At 50.2% G+C, this 20,913-nt stretch overlaps 1 protein-coding gene across 2 annotated transcripts in view; it reads right to left on the reverse strand.

The window, feature by feature from the left end:
* Nucleotides 1-20,913, reverse strand: part of FBLN5 (fibulin 5) — a 71,356-nt gene that overhangs the window by 43,729 nt on the left and 6,714 nt on the right. For both annotated transcript variants that reach the window (XM_005871199.2, XM_005871198.2), the window contains exon 4: nucleotides 17,753-18,007. In XM_005871199.2, coding sequence (XP_005871261.1) covers nucleotides 17,753-18,007 — 255 coding nt within the window. The remainder of the gene's footprint in view (nucleotides 1-17,752; nucleotides 18,008-20,913) is intronic.

Raw genomic sequence — 20,913 nt, forward strand, 5'->3', positions numbered from 1 at the left:
CTGTAAAAGCAGAGTCTCCCTTGAAGACCTGAGGCTGACGCCACCAGCCCTCTTTGAAAAGACACCTCCGTTGACTGCCCGGACTCCCCTTATCCTGACAATCACCAGCCTGACCACGCTGCTTAGAATCAATAAACATGTGCATGGGCAACAGCAGCAAAGATCTCCAAACTGCCAGTCTGAGGTCCTGTGGTGTTCACCTGTAGCCTCACCTTCGCTCACACCGGAGGAGTCTCTAAGCTAATCTGATGAATCGCCCCCCTCTGCGAAGCCCACGGTGGAGCCGTGACTTGCCCAAGGCCAGTCAGCTTCCAAATCCAGCCTGTCTTCTTGGGAATAAGAACCCAGAGACGGCAAGCGGGATCCCAGCTCTGCAAATGACCTCTAGGTGACCTTGGGTAAATGACATCTCGTCAGCTTTCCCAGCTGACCTGTGACTGTCCCTTCTCTATGTGGGCTGCCTTCATCTCATGGGCAGAACTAGTTGCTCCCATGATACTTAGTCCATGGTGGCCATGAGGTGGTCTCCAGAAGAGTTGGCACCTCGCCCCCTACACACACACACCCCATACCCTATGAGTCCTTGAGGGGGCTGTATCCCCACCTGGAGAAGGCAGTGTCAGCCGGCTCGGTCTAAGCTCACCCTCAACACTTTTTGGCCACAGTAATAGCTTCGGGGGATCTATAGTCACCCCAGATTTTATCTTCAACTCCCCCTTGCCAGGAAAGATAAAATTTTACAGCTAAAACCCAATTCCAGTCCAGCAAGAGCTCAACTTTGTTCTTTTGAAACCAAAGAGTAGGACTAGGCGCCAGTGGCCTCAGACACTCCAGAGTTCTGAAAATATCAGTCTGGGAATTATGAGAAGTGCAAGCCAGTCATAAAAACTTAATTCACTTACCCAGAAAGTTCCCCAGAGGTTTACAGCTGTGTTGGCTGGGCTGGATCACACAGTTTGTTAGAACGTGGTGCCCACAAGCCCCAGATCAAGGTTTCTTCCTCTGTGCCAATCTGCCCTTCCCAGAGGAACACCCTGAGCCACAGGCTCCACCTGCAATGCCCACCCACCCGACCTCGGCTAGATCTTCTGTCATCTGTCCCCAGGGAGAAGAGTTAGGCTGGGGCTCCTCCCCACCTGCTGAAGGGAAGGTGGGTGTTAAGGTCAGAGCACAGCACGGGCTGTGGCCGACGTGGGAGCCATACTTGCTGGATGCCCTGCAGCTTGGCTGGGTTTCTTCTAACAACTCTCCTTGAACCCAGACCGTCCAATGCATCCACCTGGGATTTTATCAACGTCATCCATGCAATCTATATACAAAATTAACAACAACCCTTAGAAAAAGCTCGAGTGTGAAAAGAAAGAAAGAGGTAACAGGGGAGAAGAGATCCGACCAAATAACTCCCAGGGCTCCTGGCAATGTCTGGTCTTCTTCCCCTTGTACAGGAGGGATGATTCTAAAGCAGTGATGGCGAACATTTTGAGCTCGGCATGTCAGCATTTTGAAAAACCCTAACTTAACTCTGGTGCCGTGTCACATATAGAAATTTTTTGATATTTGCAACCATAGTAAAACAAAGACTTATATTTTGATATTTATTTTATATATTTAAATGCCATTTAACAAAGAAAAATCAACCAAAAAAATGAGTTCGCGTGTCACTTCTGACACGTGTGTCATAGGTTCGCCATCACTATTCTAAAGCAAGGAGTCCTGACTGAGTCTTCAGACCACACTCAGGAACAAATACTGATCAAGCACCAGCGATGGCCAGGCTCTAGGGAGGCCGCAGAAACAACGTGAGCGACAGACAGGCAATAAGCAAATCAGCCAATGAATGTATAAATAAGTGGAACAAGTCAATATTTCTCTCTCTCTCTTTCTCTCCCTCTCTCTTTCCCCTTCCTCTCTCTCTAAAAATCAATAAATAAAAAATAAAATGTTTTAAAAAGGAAATCTTGCCATTTGCACCAAAATGGAGAGACCTTGAGGGCATTATGCTAAGTGAAATAAATCAAATACCATATGCTTTCATTTACTTTAAACAAAATCATTAAAACAACAAAACACAAACTCATAGATACAGAGAACAGCATGGTGGTGGCCAGAGGAAGGGGGTCAGGTTTGGGGAAATGGGTAAAGGGGATCAAATAAACTCCCACTTATAAAGCAAGTCAGTCATGGGATGTCATGTACAGCCCGGTGACTGTAGTTAGTAATACTATGTCGCATATTTGAAAGTTGCTGAGAGTATATCTTACAAGTTCTCATCACAAGAAAAGCTATTTTTCCATGTGTGGTGATGGATGTTAACTAGGGTTACTGTGCTGATGCTGTGTATACAAATATCAAATCATTATGCCATATACCTGATTGATGCTGAGTATACCTCAATATGAATTCATTCATTAATTAAAAGATAGTTATCACTCCGTGGTTCTCAAAGTGTGGTCCCCAGATCAGAAGCATAGCATCCCTTGGAAATCCAGGCCCCACCCCAAATCTACTGAATCAGAAACTCTGGGGGGTGGGATCCACAACCTGAGTTTTCATTCTTCCCGGCGATGTTACGCAGGCTTGAGTTTGTGAGGATGAGGGCTGTGATAGAGCGTGACTGTGGGGTTACTGTGGGCAAGCTGGGCAGGGATGGACTCTTTAGGGAGGTGACATCTAAACTAAGCTGAAACCTGGAAGCAGAGAATGAGCCAGCAATGTGAAGGTCCAGGAGAGCGGTCCAGAGGGAACAGTAAGTGCAAAGGCCCTGGGGTAGGGAAGAGCCTGGCATGTTTGAGGAAGAGAAAGGAGGCCAGTGTTGCCTGTGAACAACAAAGAGCATTGGGACATCTTATGGGAGGGGCAGGGTCTGAAAGTCAGCAAGTCTACCCTCTGGTGGGTCTCTCCCATACGTGAACTGTGGATGCTGCTCTAAAATGGGAAAAACAATATGAGCCTGCCTACTGGGTCATTTGAGAATTCAGTGAGTTAGCGGATGTGAGAGATTGGGATAAGGGAGAGGCAGTGTTCAAGTGGGAATTATTGCAATTAAGGGAGTCGCTTAAGGATGTAACCACAGAATCCAGCCTCCCACAGTGACAAGCCAACAGACCACAGGCCAGCGCCACCTGGTCCCTGGCCAACGCCTGTTCTCTGGAGCTAATTGACATTGAGATGATTCTTTAAAAAGGGTCTGTTAGGAGGTCTGAGATGGGAAATTTTCCAGAAAGGCCTGATAGTGGAACTCTGGTTTTTTTCTTTTTTCTTTTTGGACAGAGAGAGAGAGGAACAGAGGAAGGGAGGGAAGGAAAAAGGGAGAGAGAGACATCAACTTGTTCCATTCATTCATGCATTCATTGGTTGATTCCTGTATGTGGCCTGACCGGGGATTGAACTTGGTGTATCGGGACAATGCTCTCACCCCCTGGTCGGCAAACTGCAGCTCGCGAGCCACATGTGGCTCTTTGGCCCCTTGAGTGTGGCTCTTCCACAAAACATCACGTGCAGGCACGCACATACAGTGAGATTGAAACTTCGTGGCCCATGCGCAGAAGTCGGTATTTTGTGGCTCGCGAGCCGCAGTTTGCTGATCACTGCTAACCAATTGAGATACCCGGCCAGGGCTAATAGTGGAACTCTTATGTTTCCACCCTACTGGTCACTCTAAGAGGATTCTTGGTTTCATAAGGAGTTTGTGTTTTACTCCAGCTCCTTGCAGCCCCTCCCAGGTGTTATAAAGACAATGCCAGGTTGCTCATGGGACCAGGCCACCTCTTATCATCAGACACACGCCGTCCACCGATGCCCCTTTCCTAAAGGGACTCCGAAAAGGGCTCATCTCTGCCCCAAGCTTAAAGGAAGGCTCCGCCCAGGACTCTGAGAACATGGAAGTGATGCCATTAAGTGGCCCAGTCACCAGCCCCCGGAGCTTAGACTAAATGCAAAGCCCCTGCTTCCAGAAGCTCCTCTTCACCTGGTGGTAAGATTTTCACATCCCGAGTGGTCGGGGTGGGGGCAGCCTTGGAGACTACGGCCCAGCCCCTCTTGTATAGATGAGAAAATGGAGCCAGAGAGAGAAGGGACTGGAGCCACAACCACCCACTGAGCTGGCTACGGTGCTAAGATTAGATCAAGACCCCAGTTCACTGGGCCCCTGAACGGGGAATCTTCTCCAAACAGATGTCAGCACACCACGCCCCCACTCCAAAACCAGCGCTCACAGGACAAAGCCCGAGCCATTGGCACGGCATTCCAAGCCCCCAGAGTCTAGTTCCTGCCAAGTTTCCTAGCCCCACCTCTCACTCGATCCTCCCCGCCCCCAATCCAAGGCCGCGCTGCAGCCACGTCCTGGGCATCGTGAATGGGCAGGTGACCAAGGGGCTCATGACCAAGGCTGGCCCTCAACAGCACTCCTCAATGTGCCGGGCAATTTCCTGCCTCCATGTCTTTGTCCACGTTATCCCCTTGACCCAAAAAGCCCTTCCTCGCCTCCCACATAAAAATCCTACTCAAGGCTCCAAAATTCACACCAAGGCCATCCTATCCATTCCCAGAGCAGAATCCCCATTTCCCGTGGGCACTCCTTCGGCACCTGGCAATACTGCTCTCGCCCCCCTTCACACTCTGGCTCGTGGGAGACTCTGGGGAGTTATGTACATCCTCCCCTCCCCGACCCCACTCATACCCGCTCAGCGGCGAGATCCCAGGGGGCAGCGACAGTCTCCTCCATCTTTAGATCCCCTTGCTTCACACTCTGGCTCGTGGGAGACTCTGGGGAGATACGTACATCCTCCCCTCCCTGACCCCGCTCATACCCGCTCAGCGGCGAGATCCCGGGGGCAGCGACAGTCTCCTCCATCTTTAGATCCCCTTCCAGCACTTGGCAGTATCTGACACGGAGAGGTGCTCGGTGAGTATCTGTTTAATCGCATGACGCACAGATGGGTAACACCTGTCTCTGAGGAAGGTTTCTGTGGCCATCCAGCCAGCGCACGCAGAGAGCCTCCTGCCTGCTTTCGTTGCTGCCCCATCCCACTGGGCTAGAGCTAATGTATGTGTTGGGATGTTTCCTACCATCCCACCCCGACTCTTGGCAAGAGAATGTGAACTCCCCAGGGCAGTAATGATGCCTGAATGATCTGTATGCACAGCACAGACCCCAGCCATACATGGTAAATGAAGCAATCAAGCCCATCCTATATAATAAAAGCCTAATATGCAAATAGACCGAATGGCGGAATGACTAGTGGAATGACCGGTTGCTATGACGCGCACTGATCACCAGGGGGCAGGCGCTCAATGTAGGAGTTGCCCCCAGCCCACAGGCCCCAGGCCAGCCAAGGTGGGTGCCAGCGGGGGCCCCCCAATTGCCCCACCGGTCGCCCCACAAATCAGCCCTGATGGCCGGCCAGGCCTAGGGACCCCACCCATGCACGAATTTCGCTAGTGGGATGACCGATTGCTATGACGTGCACTGATCACCAGGGGGCAGACGCTCAATGTAGGAGTTGCCCCCAGCCCACAGGCCCCAGGCCAGCCAAGGTGGGTGCCAGCGGGGGCCCCCCAATTGCCCCACCGGTCGCCCCACAAATCAGCCCTGATGGCCGGCCAGGCCTAGGGACCCCACCCATGCACGAATTTCGTGCACCAGGCCTCTAGTTAATAATAATAATAAACTAACCAATATGGACACCTAGGACATAATCAATTTCTCTTGCTCATCGGAATCCTATATGTACAATTCACCACGTGCAGCTTTCCCGACAGCGAGCAAGACAGAAAGTTCCTGCTGGATAGAGATGTTAAATAAATAATCGCCAGCGTCTATTTATCTCAGTTACGGGGCATGCTCCGGAGAACACAGGACGGGGCGCTCTGGTCACTGCTAAGTTGGCTCTGAGTTCACGGCTGGTCCCAGCAGCCCAGTCCCATGATGCTTCCTTTGGTCACAGTGGCCACCTCTCACCCAGCTCGCAGACGACTTACCTTTCTCCCCAGCAGGAATGAAACAGTCGGGTTTTCTTTGTGCGTGTGTGTGTGTGTGTGTGTGTGTGTGTGTGCAGATGACTTACCTTTCTTCTCAGCAGGAATGAAGCAGAGTCCGGTTTTCTTAGTGTGTGTGTGTGTGTGTGTGTGTGTGTGTGTGTGTGTGTGTATGTCTTTCCATTGTTTCATATACTCGCCCTCCAATTAGGACGCCCTGATTCCCCGGGGAGCTATTGAAAATGCCAAGTTCTTACTGGTTGCGGATGCAAAGTCTGTTCTGTCTGACCTCACTGATTCCTGGGGGATGTGTTAAGACCTGCAAAATATGTGGAGCTCATAAATCAACTCTGGCTGGGTTTCTGCAAATGTTCTAGCTTGAAGGAAAGTCAGACAGCACTGACAAGTCCCCGAGCCTCACTGCTTCCCGGGCCCCAGCCCGCCCGCGCCGGCCCCAGTGCTGGGTGTCCCCATCTCCCCTCTGGCCTGGCTCCGACAGCTGGAGGGGAACGGGAGGTCAGTCCTTGACATCCAGTCTGCTGTCTGGGGCCCTCTGGAGGGAAGGAATCCTGTGAATGTCCTTTCTCTGCCAGCCCCCAAGGAGATGGCCCAGGGACCCTTCCTCAAGCACGTTCCTCTCTTTCCAAGACAAACAGGAGCCTCAAGCCGGCTGTGGGGCGGGAGGGGGTGCCAATGGCATGTCATACAATTGAACGGCGCCCCCTGGAGTTGTGCAAGGAGCTGGCCCTGGCTGGAGGCAAATCCTTGGGAGCCAGTCCCTCCCATGGCAGGGAAAGGAAGCCTGGCCTCACGGTGGGAAGAGCCCAGCGACCACGGATTTCCCCTCTGGCGCATCCCCAAGGGGAAAGGGCCGCGGAGGTGGGTCCCTGTAAAGCTCATCTGACCAGAAGGCTCCTCACAGGCATCAGCCTCTCGGCTACAGGGTAAATTCAGTTCTGTTCATCACTCACTGAGTGCCGTGGCGTGAGGACCCAGCTGGGCATGGGCACACGTGGCAACCGTGGCGACCGTGGCTCTGGGCCACAGGCACTCAAGGAACAAGGAGACCTTGGTCCCCTTCGGCTCCCAGCGGGAGGTAAGGGTGCCTCCAGTGGGTAATGAGAGATGGAATGTGGAAATGAGTGAAGACCCCCCTCTCATTTGTCCCCACTGTTCATTCACTCATCCATTCACTCATCCATTCATTCATTCAGGTGACAATTGCTCATTGAGAGCCGGTGCTGCCAGGTGCCAGGTGCCTGTAGCCAAGGAAGCCTCTGTCCACTGCCCAACCCTCAACACCCACACCCTGATGAGAGCCCGTGGGCCCCTGCCTGCCATCTGTCACACACCTGGGGGCTGCCCGGAAGCTGTGGCCTTGCTGCCTCCAAGCAGGAGACCAGCTGGGGGCTGGTTTTCCGGGGGAGGTCATCTGATTCAGGAAGGGGGGGGCTCTCTGATGAGGGTTCAACCCAGCCCACCAGCACTTTTCCAGTCACAGCCAGCCGGGCCAGCATGGTCTGGAGTCTGTCTTTCTGTCTGTCTGCATGTCCATGTGTCCAGAGAGGCTGGCAGCCGATGGGAGAAGAGAATGAATGGACCCGTGTCGCTCCTTGGCACTCCCAGAGCTAAGAGGGCCCCAGAGGAGGGCTCCAGGGAGCCTGTGTGAGTGGGGTCAGAGTGGAGGAGAGGAGAAGGGTTAGCACATGGTCACAAACTAAAGGGAAGTCCCTCTCCTTCTCCCTCCCCCAACCTCCCCGCCTGGGATAAGCAGCCAACAGCACCCCACTCTCAGGTGACTGGGCAGGGGTCCGTAGATGTAAGCAAGTAGATCGCTGCCCCCAAGCGAAGGGGCTAGGGGCTGACAGCAGCGATGGGTAAGGGGGTGCAGACTTGACCGTCAGACACAGGGCAGATCCTTTGCTAAGCCCCCGAACAATCCCACAAGGTGTGTACTAGTGTCCTAAGGGCTTAATGCCCTGAGCCAGGCACCTGTGCCGGTGTGGCATTTGAACCCCAACATGTCTGAATCTAAAGCCCATGCCATTTTCACGGCATCATACTACCTCCCACTACATCCTGGACTAATAACCCACTCCCTCAGGTCCTCTGAGAAAATAAAGAGCCCCTTTCCTTCCCGAACAGCAGACAGTATCACTCGGGCCTATCAGAAGATGTTTACATGTGGCTGTGGTCGACAGCATTAGCCATGATTCCTAACTTACTGCTTGAATTAGTTTTATTGCTCTCATGCGCACACTCTCCATGACACTAATATTTTGCACTCACGTGGTATTTTTACTTCTCCATTTCATTGACTCCATTCCGATAGCACAAAGAACTCCCAAATCGCTCTATTCCTGGCATCACACTGGGTGGGGTGGGAGCTGTAGATGCCCTGCGGACACCGTCTACACGAGCAGATAAGAAGGGGGGACATTTTATCTGCTACCAGTGTAGGCACAGACCCTAAGCCAGCAATTCTGTCCTGGACTCACCAGTGGTGTGCTCACCCCACTTCCATCAGAAGGATGTTTGAAAAGAAATCTATGGAAACAGCCCAGTGCCCATCAGTAGATGAGTGGATAAAAAAGCTGTGGTCCATTTACTCCATGGAATACTATGCAGCAGTAAAAAAAAAAAGGCTCTCTTACCCTTTGAGAGAGCATGCAGGGACTTAGAGAGTATTATGCTAAGCGAAATAAGCCAGTCAGAGAAAGACAAGTATCACGTGATCTCACTCAGACATGGAATCTAAAGGACAAAATTAACTGATGAACAAAATGAGCACGCGGGGACTTAGAGAGTATTATGCTAAGCGAAATAAGCCAGTCAGAGAAAGACAAGTATCACGTGATCTCACTCAGACGTGGAATCTAAAGGACAAAATTAACTGATGAACAAAATCGATCCAGAGACATAGAAGCATAGAACAAACTTTGAAATCTCAGAGGGAAGGTGGGAGGTGGGGTTGGGTCGATGAGGGTGGGAAGAGATCAACCAAAGAACTTGTATGCATATATGCATAACCCAGGAACGCAGACAATAGGGTGGTGAAGGCCTGAGGCAGGGGACTGGGGCAGGCTAGAAGAGGTCAATGGGGGTGGGAGGGAAAGGGGACATATGTAATACTTTCAAAAACAATAAAGATTTTAAAAAAGAAAAAAGGAGAAAAGAAGTCTACTAGCCTTGAGGAGAAAAGAGAAGGTACAATCGCCCTCCGCTGTTTCAACACACTTGGAACCATTGAGCCTCTTTCAGAAGCACCAGAACATGCCCCTCCCACTAAATGAAAACACACCTGGCTAACCAGTGCGAACGGGCTGCTCCCTGGCATCTGAGGCTGTTGACAACCTGGCAGGTCATGCCACCTCTGTCCTCCAGCAGGCACTCTCTGGAGACCTGGCCATGCACCCACGTTCGCCAGAACCTTCCAAAGCAGAGCTGAATTTTGTCCTGTTGAAAGTCCACACTTCTCTTCGCCTCTTGCAACACCACTTGTTTTCCACACACAACTGGGTAATTCCAGAGTGGAACATAATTAAAAGAAACACAACCAGACCAAGGAACATAAGGTGAGAGCCAAGAAAAATTTGTAGATCATTGAGAAAATTGCCATGCTGGGCACCGGGGAAGTGCCTACTACACAAGGCCCCGAGGCTGGGCGTGCCCCAGGGCCAGTTCCCAAAGCGGCTCCAGCTGTGGGTGGGAGGGGCCCACAGCTGGAGCACGGACACAGTCCTGGCAGAAGATGCCACTGAGCACACAGGCTGGTGGAAAGGCAAGTAGAGACAGACCACAACACGGAGCAATCCCGATGACAATGAGTTAACAGAAAACCCGGACTGTCTGGACACGATCGCTAGCTTCCCTATGGATTGGCCAGATTTAGAACAGGAGAACGTCTTGAGTTGGAGGGGACCTAGGAGCCGTCTGGTCTGGGGAATTCAAGCCTCCTGTGTGAATGCTATGAACTTGCCTTGCAGTTGGATGAAGCCCGTGGGCCCTTCTCAGAACACTGCTTCTAATTATATACCATGAAATTCATAGGATTACAAAAGAAAACAGTGATATTGAAAGACAGTTATCAAAACACTAAAGGCCTGGTGCACGAATTCATGCACCAGTGGGGGGTCCCTCGGCCTGGCCTGCGGGATCAGGCCAAAACTGGCTCTCCGACATCCCCCAAAGGGTCCCGGATTGCGAGAGGTCGCAGGACAGGCTGAGGGACTCCACCGGTGCACGATCGGGGCCAGGGAGGGACTCGGGAGGTTGGCCAGCTGGGGAGGGACTGCGGGAGGGCTCCAGGGTGTGTCTGGCCCATCTCGCTCAGTCCCAATTGGCTGGACCCCAGCAGCAAGCTAACCTACCAGTCGGAGCGTCTGCCCCCTGGTGGTCAGTGCACATCATAGCAAGCGGTTGAGCAGCCTTAGCATATCATTAGCATATTACACTTTGATTGGTTGAACAGACAATTGGACAACTGGACACAGCATATTAGGCCTTTGTTATATAGGATATCTGTGATGTAATAATATATATGCTTCTTCATCGGTACATTAAACAACATTGGCAGCAGATCTACTATCTTCTACAACTTGCAGTAGGGGTAAATGAGAATGATATTTCAAAATAATATTTCATAATGTCAAATCTTCAAAATATTTCAGAAGAACTGCTGCAGCTGTATATATATATATCTGTATTTCTCTTGTTAATACTGTCCCAGTTACTGCTAAGAATACTATAGCTTATTGCCTATATCCATTGAAGGTAATGCTAAGTTTCATTAAAAGTTAGTGCAGGGAAAAAAATATGAAAATAAATCATCAAAATTCTACCCACAGACCCTAGATTAAGACCCCTAATTTCCTACTATCCCTTCTTTCTGCAAATAATAAAATGTAGGCCAGAAATGTAGACCAAATGACTTTTTAAATGTCATACAGCTAATAAATAGCCAATCTGGGATCAAAGCCCAGTTCTTACTGATGTCCTATCCTAAACTGATGCCTCAATTTAGGCTTAACATTTTTTTCTTTTAGATTTTTTTGGTTTTAAACAAAATACATTCTTTTTAACAAATTCAAACAATGTGGGAATTACATTTAAAAATAAAGTTTCCACCTTTCTTAATACAGTCCTATCTAAGAATAGATAGATGGACTAGAGCAGTGGTCGGCAAACCGCGGCTCGCCAGCCACATGCAGCTCTTTGGCCCCTTGAGTGTGGCTCTTCCACAAAATACCACGTGCAGGCGCGCACGTACAGTGTGAAGTTGACTTAAAACTTTAAGTAAAGTTTATTAAGTTAATTTTAGGGAACGTTGTGGAGTGAAAGAAGATGTAGTGTCGAGGATTGAGAAAGGTATGTTGAGATGGTTTGGACATATAGAGAGGATGAACGAAAGGAGATAGACGAAACAAGTATACAAGACAAGCGTGGATGGGAGAGTTGGAAGGGGTCGACCTCAGCGAACGTACCTCAATCAGATTGAGGACGTTTTTAGCAAAGGCCAGCTTAGGAGTACCCTAATTAAGTTAATAACAATGTACCTACCTATATAGTTTAAGTTTAAAAAATTTAGCTCTCAAAAGAAATTTCAATTGTTGTACTGTTGATATTTGGCTCTGTTGACTAATGAGTTTGCCGACCATGGGACTAGAGCCCGGATCAAAGTGGACCAGTAGCATCGCATCACCAGGGAGCTGGTGAGAAATGCGGATCGCAGGCCCCGCCCCAGACCTGCTGAGTCAGAATCTGCATTTCCCCAGGTGCTGACTCATGGGCACATGACAGGGCCCAGAAGAGCAGCTCTGGATGATCCTGGGGGTCCCCTCTCTGCTGAGATCTCCTTGGAAGTATAAATCCCCCCAACCCCTAATGCTGAAAAGTGACAAGAATTCAACCCTCCACCCTCTAAAAGGCAGGTGCTAGTCACTCTAATCCCCCGAGGAAAAAATAATAACAGAATAACAAGAGTGAGAGTTTGCAATAGGAGAATGCATCATGGGATGGTGAGATCTGAAATGATGAAAACAAAATCATAACAACTGTGCTTGACCCTTTCCGCGCACCAGCCAGCCTCCATGCCGGGCGACTCACATGCATTATCTCATTGAATTCTCACAAATGTCTTATGGAAGTTGCTACTGCGATCCCTGTTTACAGATGGAAAAACGGAGTCTCAGAAAGGCTACACCGCTTGCTCACCATCCCAGCCAAGGATTAGAAAAGACCTGAAGGAAGAGGGGCCGCCTGAGTAGCGGGGCTGCACTTGAACAAGCCTACACCCGAGCAAAGCCAACTGTGCAGCCCCCACCTCCGTCCTGGGTCCCCTTTTCTCCCCAGCCTGCCCTGTTCCAAAGCCCTCAGCAGCTAAAGATCCCAGTAGCCAACCGGGCTGCCTGCGTTTTCCTCCCTGGTCTCATCCGGAGGACTTGGTCTCAAGTTACAGCCCAAGCCTGTTGAAAAGCAGAAGCAAAGCTTGCAGGGCCTGTGACATCATTGGCTGGGGTCTAAGTGTCCCTGTCCTTGTCTTACCTGCCCCTGCCGGGAACTACTTCCATCGTTTCGTTTCACAAGTTAAACAAACACAGGCTTGGCTGGTATTCCAAAGCAGAACCTGACTGATGTCTCTGTGAAGAGCTGAACAGGGCAAAACCCTGCACGGTGGGTGTGTAGCAAGCTCAGTTTTAGGGCATTTTAAAGGTTTTCAAGAATTAGGCCTCCGCTCCTTTTCAGACCCTGCGAATCTTTCCACGGGTTAGCATCTCCGGCCCCTCGCTGCCTCCTCCTCGAATCCTTCCCCCGCAGTATTTCTGCGTGATGCTCCATGCAGACCCAGACCAGGCGTTTTCACATGTTACTGCGAGGTAGGCATTGTCATACCCATTGTCCAGAGGAGAAAACTGAGACCCAGGTCTCACAGCTCAGAAGTGGCCCAACCAAGGGGAGAAGCAAGGCCTGTCTGACTCCTAGATTCCAGCCTTCTCCACTGAAGGTCGCCCCGCCTTTTCAGGAACCCGTCTGCGGTCACCTGGTATGTCAGCTGCTTGCTTTATGTCTGCTCTCCCTTCCTTGACAGTAAGCTCTGGAGGGAGCCCTGTGGCTGTGCCCGGACTCCTTGCCCCCTCCGTGCCCAGGCCAGAGGGTGGCACCAATAAGGTTCTCTACATACATTGGTTGAATAAAATACCTGTTGGCTTTCAGAGAAAAGTAACTGAGAAGAAAGCCTCAGGCCAACAACCATCCATCTTTCAGAAGGATCCACACGTGTTCCTTTCTGTCCACTTGGGCGCTTTGACCAATGAATAAACCCCGGGCCGGGAGAATAAAGATAACGCGTTATCACCAATGGCCAGAGAGCCCCTGCAGTCCCCAGGGCAGCCTGGCTCCAGTGAATGGTGCTTTCTCATGCAGGGTGGTCATGAGATTTGCCATTGCCAAGTTGATTAGCAAGGACAGAACTAAGCATGTTCACCCAGAGGTGACAAGTTGAGCCCCAAAGGAGATGAACAGTCAGAAACAAGTGGCATCCACGTTCGGGGACCTACACCAAACGTCTCAGAGGTGGTGAGCTAGGAAGGGAGGGTTCCTGAATCGGGGTTCAGATCCAGGGTGCCCCAAGCCCTCGGCTCGGCTCACCCTGAGCCCTCAACACCGATGCTGTTAGTCCCACCCCACCCTGCTTCCACCATGTCTTGTGGCTCGGAACCCCTTGTAGGCGTCCGATGTGGCCTTTGTCTGGGCCTTGGTTGTGTTCTAGGGAGGCAAGGCTTCCTTCCAGCAGCCCTCTCCTCCTTGCCAATTAACCACATCCTTCCGGCTCTCCATCCCGAGAAGCTGGTCTCCAGATCTGCCAAGGGCCCAGGATCCGGGAGGCACCCTGACTAGGCCAAGAGTCCCACCACCCTTGTGGAGGGGGCCCTGGTGCTGGGCACCCCCAAGCCAAGAGGCCAGTTTTCTAAAGAACAGAAAGCTTTCCTGGCTCCTTAGGAGCAGCGTCTAGTCACCTTCAAGGAGGAACCCAGAACAGAAGTGGAGCAGGAAGCTCAGAGGCCCAAGGGACCGGGGTGCCAAGTCTGGCCCCGCCCACCCTGCAGAAACAGAACACGGACTAATTTGGGCACACGGGAGGAAATTGCTTCCTTGAAGGTGGGTCCAAAACTCAGAAAAACATAGTTACAGTGAAAGGGGATGTCCATTTTCTTCTATAAACTCGTGTGTAGACTTCCGTAGACTTAGGCGAAGAAAGCAGGACATGGAGGGAACCAAGGAACAGGGTGCTACCTGGAAAGCAGTTTGCCAAGAAAATTAAACCTGAATTGGAGCAAGTCTCTGGATGTAACTCTTCCAGCTCACAGGGAAGCGGTGGGAGAAAGGCACATGCTAAATGCCACCACAAGAATGCCATCGGCTACACCCCAAATGCAGGAAATTCTACAGGACGAACAACTCAGCCTCTTTCGAGTGGCAAAGGAAACAAAAAAGATTAAGAGGGAGTTAAGAGGGTTGTCAACCAAATGTAATTTGCAGACCTTGTTTGAATCTGATTCAGACCAAGCAACAGAAAAAAGACATTTAGGGACAATCAGAGAAATTTGAACACTACCTAGATATTTAGTAAGAAAAAGGAACCATTGTTGATGTTTATTGGTTTATGACAGTACTGTGGCTATTTTTTAAAAGAAACTTTATCACTGAGAGATACATTTTGAACCCCAAATAGGTAAGTTGATAGATAGATAGATAGATAGATAGATAAGTAGGTAGATGAATTGGCTTTCTTGGAGAACCCCAAACACTTTATCAGTTCAGGCTGAAATCAGATGATGCCTGGGATTTGCTTTAAAGAAATCCACGAGGTGAGGGCAAAGGAGAAATGAGGCTGGGTCTATACTGACAATTACTGAAGCGGGGCGATAAGGAGCTGTGTGTTCATGATGTTCTCTCTGCTTTTGTCTAGGCTCAAAGTTTTACAGAACACAAATGTTAATTACAAAAAATAAGAAGAAGAAAAAGAAGAGAAGGCCCTGGTTGTTAATGATGGCTCCAGTACTGATTGTCTGGGAGGATCTGAAAAACCTTTACTCCGGGGACCTCAGTTTCCTCATCCAGAGCCTGCATGGGTTCAAGTGCTGGCTTGGCCCCGTCTTCTCCACCTCTCTGAGCTTCGCATCCTCAGCGTCCACTAGGAATAACAGTCCTACCTCGTGGGACGGTGGGGAGGGGTAGGTGCGCGTTCCTAGGAAGGGGCTGGCGCACAGCACTCTACCAGCGCTCACAGTCATTACTGCTGCCCTTTTTTATTTCGAGGAGGAGGTGGAGGGCACTCCTTTGGAGATCTGATCCTCTCTGCTCTTAGAACACCGAAGTTTCAGAAACATTTCCCAACTTGTTCCGACCGGACACCGCGCATCCCATGGACCAGACCTGCGCTCTGGGAGGCACCAACGTTCTCTTTCTCTGGGCAGTGACCACAATGTCCCCTCTCAGGTCCTTCCCCCTCTCCGGCCACCTCTGTGCCTTGCTCCCATGTGGCCGGTTCCCAGGCCCTCCTCCCTCATCCCTCTCCCCAGAGGGAGCGGTGTTGGAAAGAGAGACTCCCTGTCCCTCCCTTGCTCCTGCCCAGGAGGCCACCCCTCTCCATGCCCAGACGGACCCTCTGTAAACCAGGAAACGGTGGGTGGGGTGAAGGGAAGTTAGAAAGAACTCCGGACTGATGAATGCATAATGCTGAACTTTCTGGAAATGGACGGGCCCAGTGCCAGTCCCCACTAGGGTTCCTAGATTGTATTTTCCTTACAAAAGGGCCATTATGAAGGCTCCACATCTCCCATGTGACAGGTTTTGAGCTGTAAAACCGCATGCCATCCTAGGGACCAGGAGATGAATAGGTTTCCCAGCCATGTCCTCATTCTCAAGGGCACTGGGGTCCTGGAAGAGGTCTGTGGGAGACAGGGTGACGTCAGGGAGCCCTGGGCGCTTCCCAGCTGCCCCGCAACAGGGGCCCCGTGAGATGGCCCAAGACCTCAGATAGAGCAGCCGCTCCTAGAAACCCGGAGCGCTCCACCTGTCATTACAGCCCTTCTCCACTTGAAGAGGTGCACGGTCCCGGGCCCGCCCGGCCCCACAGGGAAGAGCTGCACCCCCACCCCAACCCCAACCTCGCTTTCTCTGCACTTGCGTTTGGGATCATGTCTTTCTACAGAGGCAAGCAGCGTGCGGTGCAGTTAGGAGAATGCAGACTGGTTGTCAGGACTGTGGGCCCCCATCCGACCTCTGTTGTCATCTAAGTCACTGGAGTCCACATTCCCTTTTCTGTAAAGTGAAGACGCCAAAGTTAAGTTGCAAAGTCCTTTCCAGCTACCACGTCTGTGGTTCTGCTGCTTATTATAAGGAAGCGTGTTCCTTTCTTCCCCACCAAAGCGTCAGCCCTGACTGGACTGGGCCCCACACTCTTTCCCTTTGCACAGTCATCTACATCCCAAGTGACCATCAACCAGCTCTTCCCCCCTGACCCCGTTCCCCTGATACTCCACCTCTTGAGACCAGAGAAGTTTGGGTTCAGGTGTACCCAATTTTCCCTTGTAGCTCTGACGGACACATTTGCATGTGATTTGCATGTATTCAAATATAAATGCACTCATTTGCATGGACATATAAAAGACATTACAAGATCACCACACAGCCTCCAACAGTTGGTTACAGTTCAACACTCCAGAACCCTCAAATGGGTCCAACAAAAATCTCTCTAAGCAGATCGATGTTCTCCTAAACTTTTGGGGTAAAGGAAGGACATATTAGAACTTCACATTAATTTTTACCACATCCCTTAAATTTTTCTATTTCCTATGTATGCTCTATACTCCTCAAACCATCCTAGTAAAACAGGATATTTATATAACTTATAAATATGCTTAAAATGGGGCTCCAGGTACAAACAGGTTTTGTAGATGAGGTACATGGAGTCACCATCACTCCATTTCCCAAAGCTGGAGACAATTGCAAAGGTTCTGGTCACAGCCAAGTGACCAGAGAGGGTTCCAGGTAACCCTCTGCCAAGGTGACCCTGGTCAACGAACTACCAAAGCTCACCAGGACACCCATCACACCACTCACCAGCTCCATTGGGACCTCATGGCAAACTCCTTCTCCCAGAGATCTACTCCTGCTACAAGCTCCCATCAGCAAGGCTCCTTTTGGCCAAAAGGGCATTGGTCCCCACTCAAGGAACCCACTTTCTTTCCAGAACAGGTGGTCTTGGCCCTCACGGCTTCTTTTACTTCAGGAGCATACATTCCATTCACGGTGAGGGGTGTTGGGAAGAAAGCGCTAGTCCTTTCTCGATCTCATTCTGGGATTCACTTACTAAGTTTGACCAGTTGCGTTTCTTATTGCACAGAGAACATATGAGCCTGGTCTTTAAATAGATAGAGGATAAATAGATAATATCAAAAGATAGATGGATAGATGATAAATAGGTAGATAGATAAGTAGATAGATAGATAGATAGATAATAGATAGATAGATGAGTAGGTAGATAAATTGGCTTTCTGGAGAACTGTCAATGACACAGCAAACTAAACTACTCCCAGGTGGGAGGGTTCCCAGAGACATGCTGCTAAGAGTGAAAAAACTATGTAGAAAGTAAGTCATTGTTTCACAGGTGCATGGAAGGGCAGCTAATAACCTGTCGGGGTGAACCTGCTGGATTAGGGCGTGGCCTTCGCCGGGCACAGTGGGCAGGGGCCCAAGGTGCTGGGCTACTCACCCACACACTGGTTGCCTTCATCCATCTGGAATCCAAAGCGGCAGATGAGAGGCCGGGAAATCGTGGGGTAGTTGGGAGCCGGGAGCGGAGGGGCAGCTGCTGGGTATGGACCTGAGTAGGAGGTGGAGTAGGGGTTCGAGTAGGGCCCCCGATACACTGGGTTTGTCCGGGGGATGCACAGGTACCCGCCGTTTTGGTTCACACACATCATGTCTCCGCGGCAGGCCTCGGGGATGGTCCGGCATTCATCGACATCTGGAAGGCCACAGAAGGGACGAGCGTCAGCGGCCCCTGGCCACACTGTGCACGGGGCTCACTGAGGCACACACACACACACACACACACACACCAAACACTTTACCAGCATCGGCGCCCAACAGTGCCTGGCTCATCGCCCGCAGGTACTCCCACAGGTTAGCCACGTTGAGTCAAATTGACTAGCGTCCCCCAAACATCAGCCATCAAATACCACCACCACGGCCTTGGCCTTGCCCACAAAAGCCTGTATTATCGTGTGCTTGATATTTTTAAAAAATGAACCCACATTTGAAATTCAAGTAAACATATTTTTAAAACTTTTACGTGACTGCGGCAAATGAAGAACACCATCAATGAACGTAAATAGAAGGTAACGGTAAAAATAAAGATATAACTATGGGAAAAAAAGAGTTTATCTGTGGGCGTGGCATCTTTCTTGTGTTTGTCCACGGGATACTCAGGAAACGCTGGGATACACCTAAGAATTGCTCCCATTTCCACTCCGAATAACAGCTGGGCTTCAAGAAAGACAAGGCTTGGCCGAGAGCTGGTTACTTGTTAGGAAAGTGGAGCCTTACTTGAAAGTCAGCTCACACCGCGCCAGCAGCAGGGCCCATTTCCGGCCGGGCTGGTGTTCTGCTGGCTATGCCTGAAAGGGGAGGTAGGTGCTCTAGAAAACCTGATTTCCTGGGCCAGGCCCGGGCAGGGGAGGCCTGAACACTGGCTCCAGCATGAGCAGCTGACCTGCCCCCCACACTGGGCCCTCTCCCTAGCCTTGGGGGCTGCTCCCCATAGGACAGGAGGCTGGGGGAGAGATGCCTGAATGCTGACAGCTCCTCCCAGCCATCTCAGCTGAGCAACTCCCACCAGCTCCCACCTTGGGAACCAGAGATGTTGAGGCTCTGAATGCCCTATTCAGTAGCTGCAAGTGTGAAATCATCCATAAAACTTGTGGGTCAGCATGCCCAGCTGGCATGGCTCAGGGGTTGAGCGTCGACCTATGAACCAGGAGGTCACGGTTCAATTCCCAGTCAGGGCTCGATCCCCAGTGTGGGGCATGCAGGAGGCACCCCATCAATGATTCTCTCTCATCATTGATGTTTCTATCTCTCTCTCCCTCTCCCTTCCTCTCTGAAATCAGTAAATATATTTTTAAAAATCTCCATTGGTTGACCTTTTTACCTTCCCCTTCTTTATTGACATCAGCATCATCACTGACTGTTTTTATTGGCCGCTGTATAGGGTTCCTCACCACTTGTCATTTTTTTAAACCATCTCCCCTCTGGTTCTCTGAGCTGACGTGAGCTCAGGAAAGATATATGATTTGGCCTAAATCAAATATAATTAAAAAGGTAAATATATATCTGAGGCAGGGCTGCCTTACTCTTTCTATGTACCCAATGCTCCATCCACAACAAACTATTATACACTCTCAACGCCCTTTCCCCCCTGGTCTTTGCTTATGCTGTTCCTTCCACCTGGAATGCCATTTCTCAGGCTCCTACTCTAAATATATATCTGAGGCAGGGCTGCCTTATTCTTTCTATGTACCCGATGCTCCATCCACAACAAACTACACTCTCAACGCCATTTCCCCCCTGGTCTTTGCTTATGCTCTTCCTTCCACCTGGAATGCCATTTCTCAGGCTCCTACTCATTCTTCTCATACATAATCTCATATATAATTGGATCTATATTGAATTGGATATAGCTAGATAGGTGATAGATAGGCAGGCAGATAGATAGATCCAATTCAAAAGGAGGATCCTCTCCTCCTTTTGCAGGGCCCACTGCTATTGCCTCAAGTTGGCCATGACTTTATTCCACCTGGTAGCGTTCACTGCACCCAGGTGTACCTCTCCCACTAGATGGTGTGCTAGGAGAACAGCCCCCAACGTGTCTGTCCCAACCCTATGGCTACATCAGGTTACCTGACAAAGGGGAAGTAGGTAGCAGATGGAACTAAAGTTGCTAATCAGCTGACCTTGAGGTGGGGATCATCTGGGTGGGCCCACTGTAATCATGTAAGCCCTTAAAAGGGGAAGAAGAGGCAGAAGGGTTGGTCAGGATGTAACAATGGAAAAAGAAGAGATTAGAACAGTGGTTCTCAACCCTGGCTGCACATTAGAATCACCTGGGAATCTTTTTACAATCCTGATTTCTGGGCCTCATCCTCCGGAAATCCTGTTTCTTTGTTACTAAGGTTGTGGCCCCACCCCATAACAAAGAAACAGAATTTCCAGAGAATGAGGCCCAGAAATCAGGATTTTAAAAAGATCCCCAGGTGATTCTAATGTGCAGCCAAGGTTGAGAACCACTGGATTAGAAGCTTTCGAGGCACTTAGCGCTGTGCTGGCTTTGAAGATGGAGGAAGGGACCATGAGCCAAGGAGTGAGGGAAGGAAAATGGAAAGGGTCCTCAGCGAACAGCCACAAGAAGACAGGTGCCTCAGTCCTACAACCACAAGAAACCAAACCTGTGGGAAAGCAGGATGGGAGCTCCTCCAAAAATTCAAAACAGAACTACCATCTGATCCAACAATTCCACTTCCGGGCATTTATCTAAAGGAAATGAAAACAGGATCTCCAAGAGCTATCCACACTCCCATGTTCGTTGCAGTATTATTCATAACAGTCAAGGTGTGGAAACACCCTAAGTGTCCCTCTCTAGATGAATGGATAAAGGAGATATCACACACACACACACACACACACACACACACAGGAATAGCATTCAGTCACAAGGAAGAAGGAAATCCTGCCATTTGCTACAACATGGGTGGATCTTGGAGACGTCATGCTGAGATAAGTTAGACGCGGAAAGATAACTGCTGTATAATCTCACTTGTATGTGGAATCTAAAAAAGCCAAACTTAGAAACACAGTGAGCAGAAAGGTGGTGGC

The sequence above is a fragment of the Myotis brandtii genome, unplaced genomic scaffold, assembly GCF_000412655.1.
Source record: "Myotis brandtii unplaced genomic scaffold, ASM41265v1 scaffold332, whole genome shotgun sequence".
NCBI classification, from domain to species: domain Eukaryota; kingdom Metazoa; phylum Chordata; class Mammalia; order Chiroptera; family Vespertilionidae; genus Myotis; species Myotis brandtii.